The sequence below is a fragment of the Trichomonas vaginalis genome, chromosome I, assembly GCF_026262505.1.
Source record: "Trichomonas vaginalis G3 chromosome I, whole genome shotgun sequence".
In the NCBI taxonomy this organism is placed as follows: domain Eukaryota; phylum Parabasalia; order Trichomonadida; family Trichomonadidae; genus Trichomonas; species Trichomonas vaginalis.
In genome coordinates this window covers 27320254-27331185 of record NC_067203.1, presented here as the reverse complement: position 1 = coordinate 27331185, position 10932 = coordinate 27320254, and the positions used below count along the sequence as shown (strand labels likewise).

At 29.5% G+C, this 10932-nt stretch overlaps 3 protein-coding genes and 1 pseudogene across 4 annotated transcripts, besides 7 other annotated features; 3 read left to right on the top strand and 1 right to left on the bottom strand.

Moving 5' to 3' along the window:
* Positions 1-446: 446 nt before the first annotated feature.
* TVAGG3_1059240 (uncharacterized protein) lies at positions 447-1100 on the top strand (the record flags this gene model as incomplete). Its single annotated transcript, XM_001300498.1, has 1 exon — positions 447-1100. One exon carries the CDS (start codon positions 447-449, stop codon positions 1098-1100), a length of 654 nt encoding a protein of 217 aa, XP_001300499.1.
* A 64-nt stretch (positions 1101-1164) lies between these two features.
* Positions 1165-1593: a mobile genetic element.
* Positions 1594-1621: a terminal%2Cinverted (terminal inverted repeat of Mariner transposon ID:TVAGG3_1059210).
* Positions 1594-2897: a mobile genetic element.
* TVAGG3_1059220 (Mariner transposase) lies at positions 1674-2801 on the bottom strand (the record flags this gene model as incomplete). The annotated part of the gene is made up of 1 exon (XM_051255963.1): positions 1674-2801. The coding sequence occupies one exon, from the start codon at positions 2799-2801 to the stop codon at positions 1674-1676; it is 1128 nt and encodes a 375-aa protein (XP_051081537.1).
* Positions 2870-2897: a terminal%2Cinverted (terminal inverted repeat of Mariner transposon ID:TVAGG3_1059210).
* Positions 2897-4124: a mobile genetic element.
* Positions 4125-4134: 10 nt separating this feature from the next.
* Positions 4135-8660: a mobile genetic element.
* TVAGG3_1059190 lies at positions 4942-6240 on the top strand (annotated as a pseudogene). Its single transcript has one exon. A coding segment is annotated over exon 1 (1299 nt).
* On the top strand, positions 6717-7310 carry TVAGG3_1059180 (uncharacterized protein; the record flags this gene model as incomplete). Its single annotated transcript, XM_001300500.1, has 1 exon — positions 6717-7310. The coding sequence occupies one exon, from the start codon at positions 6717-6719 to the stop codon at positions 7308-7310; it is 594 nt and encodes a 197-aa protein (XP_001300501.1).
* A 1768-nt stretch (positions 8661-10428) lies between the features above and the next one.
* Positions 10429-10932: part of a mobile genetic element that runs on past the window's edge.

The window sequence follows — 10932 nt, the reverse complement described above, 5'->3', positions numbered from 1 at the left end:
TCACAACCGAAAGAATCGAATGTTAATTTTAATAATAATACCTCGAAATCGCTCTTGCAGTTTTCTTCCATTCTTGGTCTATTAGTCATCGAGTACCTACATAGTCCAAATTCAATACCAAAATCAAGAAAGAATCATTACGATTTTGTGGACCTACCTATCTTGTAAACTTCACAAAAATTCGAAAGCGAAGTCAAAAGTAGTGAATGAATCTTAAAGCACCCCTCGGTTCTTTAAGCATTTTTATCTGTATGACATCATTTATTTGTCTTTCTCTATATTCGGTTTCAATACAAATTCAATATAGATGGATTTCTATTCCTCCTCTCAACCTTTTTCTAGTATATACTTCAACGGATAACCAAAAAGGTCTTTTTAGGTAAGATTTTCAGTACGATCATATTCTCAAAGATTTCCCACACTATGGCTGTAATTATACCTTTACAATGGAAAACCATCAAATTTCGAAGTACAAAAGTAATCCAATTGTCAAAGAGTATGATGTCCGACAAGGTAATTTTAAAGAAAGACAAGTTGTATCCAAACGCTTTTCAGGCCTATACTACGTATATGAAAATTTCTCAAATTATAAATGGATTTGGGTTGCAAATGATGATAACTTAATAGATCTAGAAACCACATCAAAGTACATTAACAGCTTACTACACCAATACGATCCTGATAAAGAAATAGTAGTCAAAGGAAGCTGTGTTGGACTCGATCCTCCATTCCTGCAAGGTGGCACTGGATTTTTAATGTCCAGATATGCGGCAAAACTAATTTTGAAAAATTTTGATTCATATATGAAAAATGACTTTCATCAGTATCCTGAAGATTTTGCCTTTAATAAATTAATTCATATATTAAATATAAGTTTTGATACATGTTCTGCTCCAATGATAGGTCATGGTTTTCCGAGCTTGGATCATTTTAAGTACGAAAATATGAAAAATTGTAAAGGAATTAAAAATATTGAATCTAAGTGCTTTATCGATCCATTGCCAATAGAAGACATTATTGGATATCATGATAATAATATTATCGAAGGTTATGAGCATCTCCGAAATCTTCAAAAACTTCGCGGTAAAAATGTTAAATGATATAATTTAAGATATAGCGCCGGTTTATGCAAGAATTAAGAATATTCTAAAGACTAAATATTTCGAGAAAAAAACATAGCACACATTTGCACACATTTTGACACTTTTTCTGACAAGCATCATTCAAATTTGAAGAAAAACCTCTAAATTTCATTCAAATTTCTGTCAAAATGTGTGCAAAATTGAAATAGGCACACATTTTGACATACGATTATTTATATACGTTATTTTAATGGTTTCAGAGAAATCTTCGTTACACATTATTGAAGATTACTCAATATTTAAGTGAATGACTCACTACCACCTGTTTAGAAAAATGGTAGCATAAAATCCAAATGTCACATATATTATTTCTTATTTCATACAAATAAACTTACAATTATAACCTCAACTTGTTTGCAAAGCAGAAACTCAATATAAGCAATCGATCAGTAGTGTATTTAAAAGTCGAATTTAAATTTAAAAATTTATAATCTTATTTCGGAACCAAATATAGGGTGTCCAAAGGTGTGTTTAGCACAAACCTGAATACTGCGAATAGAAATAAACAAGTTACATATATATAAAGTTTATTTAAATATAATCACCATTGGATTCAATCACGCGTTCGCAGCGATCGATCCAGGCTTGAAAGACACGCTTTAAATCATCATGAGAAAATTGCTCAAATTGCTCTCTTACAAAATTTTCAAGATCATCTGGACTCGCGAATTCGCGTCCTTCAGCTCTCTTTTTTAGCGTGCCGAATAAATAAAAGTCAGAGGGTGCAATATCAGGTGAATAAATTGGGTTTGGAACAACTTTGACATTGTTTTCCAACAAGTAATTCATTACCTTATGACTTTTGTGAACTCTTGAATTATCAAAATGAATTGCAAACTTTTGTTTTTGTTGTTTGGATTTCTCAAACTCATCAGAATTGATAATTTGAGTAAGAACATTGTCAATTAGATACTGAGCATTCATCGTATTAGGTTTTTGAAGAATATCAATTGCGATGATGCCATTCACGCCCCAAAAAACCGACAACATAATCATTGGTGTGTCAATTTTTTTCTTCGGGAATGTTTGCGGATTTTCATCCTTCGGGATCCACATGATTTTGGCTTCTGTTGCATATTGAAACCAAGACTCGTCCCCGGTTACTAAAAAGCGAAACTTCTTGGATTGATACGCACCCAATATAGAGAGGAGCTCTTTCGAAGATTGGACTCTAGATTTTTTTTGAACTGAATTAAGGTTGTGCGGAACCCAACGTGTATACGCTAGTTTGTAGTTCAAATAATTGTGCAGATAATTACTGACTGTTGTACGTGGTATCTTTGTCATCTCCTCTATCCTTCTGAGTGATGCTCTTGGGTCTTCATCTAGCGCTTGAAGAATTGCTTTGATTTTTCTTTGATCCGGCGATTTTTTGTCAATTTTTATGATGGGCGCCTTTTTGTTCATGAAGTGATACATCCTAACATGATACGTTACAGTGGAATAGCTAGGAGCATCCATACCGAAGCATTTTACCAATGTCTCGTAGATTTTTTTACAGTCTTTGCATTTTTTTGCAAGAGCGAGGATGTTTTCTTTATGATTCATTAAAAAAATGAAAAAAATCCCGCCAAAATTTCCCGCGAAACCGCCTCTTGTCTCAAAATTCATTTTATATCCCGGCATGGCGCCAAAATACAACTTACTCATCATATACATATATTCATATTTTTTATTATATATTTATAATCAGCATATATCTCCTTTAATAGTCTCATATAGAGCGCTGTGCTAAACGCACCTTTGGACACCCTATAGTATAAATTTAGGACAAAAAGCTACGTGGTGTTGATAACAACTATTAAAATTCAAATATTACTACCATGAACAATACAATGGCTCAAATTGATAATTGATAAACGTGCATATAAATTGCATATATCATCAATGTCATTAAGTAAAATACATGTATATAAATAGATTAGAAATATTTTTCAGTTAGAATTAAAATCTATGTAATAAAAAATAAGTTATAAAAATAAATACTGAATTTTTATTTGTAATATAAACTGCTACAGTATGCTAGTGTATACAAATGTATTTGTCGTATTGATTTGAAAGATCTTCAACATGGTTCAGATCTAAATTTGAAACTCGTAAAATAAAGCGAATCTTTATTTATAATATAAACTGCTACAATATGCTAGTGTGTACAAATGTATTTGTCGTATTGATTTGAAAGATCTTCAACATGGTTCAGATCTAAATTTGAAACTCGTAAAATAAAGCGAATCTTTATTTATAATATAAACTGCTACAATATGCTAGTGTGTACAAATGTATAACTCTTTGTCAATTGTCATGGCACCTTATAACTTAAAAATCATTTTCATTAACAAATATAAAAAGTGACAATTAATATTTTCATTAAATGCATATTTAATTATCAAAACAATGTCGATTTAGCTTGAATGTTCATTATAAATGTGTAAGTTTAGGAAAACAAAAAATAATTAATTCTCGCAAAGAAACTTATTTTAAAAGAACCTAAACAAAAGTTCATATAATAATAAATCTAAAAATAGATATTAATTTAAACGAAGATAATGAGAGAATGGGGATGTTGTAAAACAATGAGACTTAATGATCAAATAATTAAAATAATAAAATTAATTAAAGGAAAGCTAAAATAGTTTAATGAATTTTTATAGATTGATTACACAATCAATGTTTCTGTGTCAATGTACATCAATCAACATTGTTTCATTGAATTTTGTCTTTCACCAAGAAGATTCAAGAACAAAGTTTTGTAGTTTCAATAGATTGATTACACAATCAATGTTTCTGTGTCAATGTACATCAATCAACATTGTTTCATTGAATTTTGTCTTTCACCAAGAAGATTCAAGAACAAAGTTTTCCTCTTTTTCTTTTTTAAATGATTAAAATGTTACCTTGCTTCAACTTTACACGTTTTCGTTTACTAAAATTATCTTTTACCTTCACTTATCTTATCATACCCAATTATTCATTTAATTCTATTATTCATTTAAGATTCATTCTAAAATTTTTGAAAAAATTTAAAATTTGCTAAATATATTCTTTATTACTTTGCACTATTTTCCAATTGAAAAATCGTCGATTTTAATCAAATGTAAGATCATCATAATAAAAATTATGAAACTTACCGTGTTTATTAGTAAATTTCAATATGAAGTTGTTATACAAACAGCTGGGACTTTAAATTGAGAAATTGCATAATTCCATCTACAAATTTTGGTCTAGACAATAATCATTGATAAATTATAATATATGTATTATGTGTATTTACATTGCATATATAACAATTTCAATTTCTATATTAAATTGTTATTTGATATCAGCTATATTTGTTCAGGTAAAATGAAGTGTAAAAATATAATTCATGAATTACATATATATATTATTTTTATTATTAAAATCAAATTCAGATTTATAAATTAAGGTTATTCATTTTTGATATGGTTATCACGCTCAAATATGGAAATAAAATTAAAAAAGTCAATACTCCTCAAGAAATACATTGTCTATCATTATATCTATATGCTTCCAAAGTATTTCATCTTAAACTAAAGACTTTTATATTACAAAAAGATTCAAAGAAGATACAATTATTTAATTATGTTAAACATTATTCAGATATGACAATTGAAATAAAAGAGTCAAAAAAGCCTCTAAACTATTTGACAATCCAATAATTTCTTCAACTAAACTATCAAATTTGGAGGATTTAATAAAATGTGGATATGATATGGATATTTCACAAATTGCATTGTTTTCAGCCAGAAATGACATTGATACTGCTATGAAAATACTGAACATGGATTCAATCGAAGAATATGGATATGAACTTAATTGCTTATTAAAACAAGTAAGAGAATTTAGAAGAAGTGATATAAAAGGTCAAATGATTGCAATAAGGACAGATAGCAATGGTAAAAAATACACAGAAGTATTAGCAGAAGGGATTTTTAAAGCAGATAGCGATGTTGAATCAAGTGATGATTCATATGATATCATTGAAGATGTAAAATCAGATAAAATTAAATCAGGAAACGCGCTTAATATTGATGATATAATTGGCAATAGGAATCCGAATATTGATGGAGAAACGATTAATAGCCATTCAAATATTAATCAAAACATTAATGAAAGAAATTCAAATATTGATGGAGAAACGATTAATAGCCATTCAAATATTAATCAAAACATTAATGAAAGAAATTCAAATATTGATGGAGAAACGATTAATAGCCATTCAAATATTAATCAAAACATTAATGAAAGAAATTCAAATATTGATGGAGAAACGATTAATAGCCATTCAAATATTAATCAAAACATTAATGAAAGAAATTCAAATATTAATGATGAAATTAGTGATGGTCATCAAAATATTAATGGACGCATATTGAAACCAAAATCAAATAATAATAAATCTCGGCAAGCAATCCTCAAATTACCACCTAATTTTATACAAGTAAATAGAGTAAACATCCAAGTTCCTCCAGTGCCAGCTCTTCCTCAACAGAGACAACAACAATCTCTTCCAGCTCAGGCTCTTCCTCAACAGAGACAACAACAATCTCTTCCAGCTCAGACTCTTCCTCAACAGAGACAACAACAATCTCTTCCAACTCAGGCTCTTCCTAAACAACAACCACATATAACTGATAATTTATCTTTTGATAACTTTATTAACCCTCAAATTATTATTGATAATGCGAAAGTATATCAAAGTATTTCCGACAAAAGGAGTCAATATAATCTTTCCAAAACCATTTGCGAACAATGTGTTGCAAACTACAATATATTGAACAAAGATGATAAATAAGCCCAGAGAATAAAAATTAGTGATATTTTACGTACTTATCATACATTTAGTATATCTGACTCTGACAAACTTGCCTATAGGAAAACGATATATCCTCAAGGTATTCCATTACGATTTGAACGTTATTATTGCAAGAATGATCATTTAGAGTTACACTATTATTGTGCCAAACGAAAAAAATGTGGTTATTCACAAATTATATCATTATTTCCAGCTGTTTCGAATATAAAAGCGTCAATCCACGAAATAAATCCTCCACACAACTGCTCCAAATCGAATATTCGATTGAAATCAATGGAACACATCAAATCAGGTATGAATTCGAATCAATGATATCAACTTATATTCAAAATAATCCATTGTTATCACTAGCTGAAGCTCGACAATATTCAAATCAACTCATATTTGAATACAATTCTTCACATGATGATAATATTGATATTTCACCTCAAACAATAGCAAAGCTATACTACGAGATCAGGCCTAAAATCAAACTAAGCGAAAATGAATTAATTAAGAAGTTATTAGAAAAGTATAACAGCACAGATTATTATATAACCCAATATTACTCAAGTTCAGATGATACTAACTATTATTTCTTCGGGTTGCCAGCTTTTATAAAAAGAGCTAAAACTTGCAACCATCTTTTCATAGATGGAACATTTCGTATCGTTCCAATTAAGTTAGCAAATGGGCAGCTCTTAAATCTTTTAGTATACGATGAAGCTACAAATTTATATTTACCTTTCCTTCATGTACTAATGACAGGAAGATCATCACTTAACTATGATACAGTTTTTAATTTAATGATCACATGTCCTCTTATTAGTATATCATTGGGAAAATATAAAATCATTACATCAGATTTTGAGAATGCATTAATGAAATCAATCAAATCTAAAGTCAATGATGAAACTACAGTCACTGGTTGTATATTTCATTATATAGCAGCTCTTGTTAAAAATTTCAAAAAGTTATGTGATGAAAACGATGTTTGCGCAAAATCACTTTTAAAACTATTATGTGCATGTCCTTTTGTTCCAATAGAAGTTTTTGAAATAATTTGCAAAAAATTAGATGCGATTAAAGAAATAAATGATTTTGCAAAATATTTCTTAAATACATGGGGTAAAAAGTATGATGTAATTAACAAGCTGAAAGTATCTGATATGATCTTTTCCAATAATGGAGTTGAGTCATTTAACAAAGTGTTAAACTCTCATATTGCATTCCCACATCCAACTATTTATCATATGATTTACATCCTATTGAAAGTTGATAAGGTATATTTTCATCGATATGCAAGGCAGCAAAATGACAATTTTGATCATAAAAATCGTATTTTATACCATTGACAAGAATTCAACAAGAGTTAGATGTATTCACATCTAATTTTGGATTAGAACGTGCAGAAATACCAAGTGAAATAATCAAAAAACATAAAAAATCATTTCGATTTGGAGAGGCCGATTATCGAGATATAGAAATTGAAAAATATCTGAATAAAAATGATGAGCAGTTTTCAAATTCTGTTACAATTAAATTAGAAGAATCCGATGATATAAATATCAATGAATTCGAAATTACAGAAGATGATATTTTTGGAAATGAGAATAATTAATTTATGACAAATCATTTAGAATAAAAAATTATTTTATAAGAATTTGAAAATTAATAATAAGGGAAATAGGAACAGTAATATATAAGTATATATGAAGACAAAATTCAATGAAACAATGTTGATTGATGTACATTGACACAGAAACATTGATTGTGTAATCAATCTATTGAAACTACAAAACTTTGTTCTTGAATCTTCTTGGTGAAAGACAAAATTCAATGAAACAATGTTGATTGATGTACATTGACACAGAAACATTGATTGTGTAACCAATCTATTGAAACTACAAAACTTTGTTCTTGAATCTTCTTGGTGAAAGACAAAATTCAATGAAACAATGTTGATTGATGTACATTGACACAGAAACATTGATTGTGTAATCAATCTATAAAAATTCATTAAACTATTTTAGCTTTCCTTTAATTAATTTTATTATTTTAATTATTTGATCATTAAGTCTCATTGTTTTACAACATCCCCATTCTCTCATTATCTTCGTTTAAATTAATATCTATTTTTAGATTTATTATTATATGAACTTTTGTTTAGGTTCTTTTAAAATAAGTTTCTTTGCGAGAATTAATTATTTTTTGTTTTCCTAAACTTACACATTTATAATGAACATTCAAGCTAAATCGACATTGTTTTGATAATTAAATATGCATTTAATGAAAATATTAATTGTCACTTTTTATATTTGTTAATGAAAATGATTTTTAAGTTATAAGGTGCCATGACAATTGACAAAGAGTTATACATTTGTACACACTAGCATATTGTAGCAGTTTATATTATAAATAAAGATTCGCTTTATTTTACGAGTTTCAAATTTAGATCTGAACCATGTTGAAGATCTTTCAAATCAATACGACAAATACATTTGTACACACTAGCACATTGTAGCAGTTTATATTATAAATAAAGATTCGCTTTATTTTACGAGTTTCAAATTTAGATCTGAACCATGTTGAAGATCTTTCAAATCAATACGACAAATACATTTGTACACACTAGCACATTGTAGCAGTTTATATTATAAATAAAGATTCGCTTTATTTTACGAGTTTCAAATTTAGATCTGAACTAGGGATGCGTTAAACACGCCATTTGACCGGGCGTACATTTTTTTTTGTTCGCCCAAAAATTTCGCCATTTGAGAAATTCAAAAATTAAAAATAAAATTTTAATCTTGATTTTTTTATTTTCGTGATTTTTTTGAAACTTACATAAGCGATGAAATACTTTTTTTAAGTAATCGTTTATTATATATAAATATATCTTAATAAATTTAATTCCTTAAGGTAGAGCGTGTTCAAATTTAAAATCTCATACAATATTTTCTTAATGGCGTATTTTTCTGAGGTCGCCCAAATAAAGGCGAATTCAAAATTGAGAACTCCAAGGCGTATGGCGAGTATTCAAAATGTACGCCACTTACAAAATATTGAATGTGGATTATCAATTTTTTGGCGTGTTCAATTTCAAATTTTGATATTTATGTTTATTTTATTCAGTATAATGCTAAGAATTAAAATATAAAATTCATAGAATTTTTTCTTTGAAAATATTTTACATTTTTATTAGACCACTCCTAGACTAGTCATCAGGTTATCCTCAGATCATCCTCATACTACTCCTTATCAGATTACTCATCATCCTCAGACTACTCCTTAGACCCCTCCTCATCAGACTACTCCTCAGATCTTCCTCCTAAGACTACTCTTCAGACTAGTCCTGAGACTAGTCCTCAGATTATCCTCAAACTCCTCCTCAGATTATCCTCAAACTCCTCCTCAGATTATCCTCAGACTACTCTTCAGACTAGTCCTGAGACTAGTCCTCAGATTATCCTCAAACTCCTCCTCAGATTATCCTCAGACTCCTCCTCAGATTATCCTCAGACTCCTCCTCAGATTATCCTCAGACTCCTCCTCAGATTATCCTCAAACTCCTTCTCAGATTATCCTCAGACTACTCTTCAGACTAGTCCTGAGACTAGTCCTCAGATTATCCTCAGACTCCTCCTCAGATTATCCTCAGACTCCTCCTCAGATTATCCTCAAACTCCTTCTCAGATTATCCTGAGACTACTCTTCAGACTAGTCCTGAGACTAGTCCTCAGATTATCCTCAGACTCCTCCTCAGATTATCCTCAAACTCCTCCTCAGATTATCCTCAAACTCCTCCTCAGATTATCCTCAGACTCCTCCTCAGATTATCCTCAAACTCCTCAGACTACTCCTCAAACTCCTCAGACAACTCCTGAAACTACTCCTCAGACAACTCCTCAGATTATCCTCAAACTCCTCAGATTATCCTCAAACTCCTCAGACTACTCCTCAAACTCCTCAGACTACTCCTCAAACTCCTCAGATTATCCTCAAACTCCTCAGACTACTCCTCAAACTCCTCAAATTATCCTCAGACAACTCTTCAGACTACTCCTCAAACTCCTCAGACTACTCCTCAAACTCCTCAGACTACTCCTCAAACTCCTCAAACTACTCTTCGGTCTAATCCTCAGACTCCTCCTCAGATTATCCTCAGATTATCACTTTACATATATATATCGATAACTAAATAATTACTTATTATACTTTCTTTATTTTTTTAATTTTAAAATAATATTAATATATCTTTCTACGTTTAATGATGAAAAGAGAAAGAGGAGTAAAAAGAGGAAAAAGAAAAGAAAGAGAGAGAAAAAAAAGAAAGAAAAAAAAGATGGCGATAATTTTGTATTGTTTTGTTATTCGGCCGAATGGCGGGTACGAAGTAGCCGCCATTCGGCCCCAAAAATGGCGTATTATTCTATTTTTAAACGGTCATGGCGTAAAACCGTCGCATCCCTAATCTGAACCATGTTGAAGATCTTTCAAATCAATACGACAAATACATTTGTACACACTAGCACATTGTAGCAGTTTATATTATAAATAAAGATTCGCTTTATTTTACGAGTTTCAAATTTAGATCTGAACTATGTTGAAGATCTTTCAAATCAATACGACAAATACATTTGTATACACTAGCATACTGTAGCAGTTTATATTACAAATAAAAATTCAGTATTTATTTTTATAACTTATTTTTTATTACATAGATTTTAATTCTAACTGAAAAATATTTCTAATCTATTTATATACATGTATTTTACTTAATGACATTGATGATATATGCAATTTATATGCACGTTTATCAATTATCAATATGAGCCATTGTATTGTTCATGGTAGTAATATTTGAATTTTAATAGTTGTTATCAACACCACGTAGCTTTTTGTCCTAAATTTATACTATTTGGTTCCGAAATAAGATTATAAATTTTTAAATTTAAATTCGACTTTTAAATACAC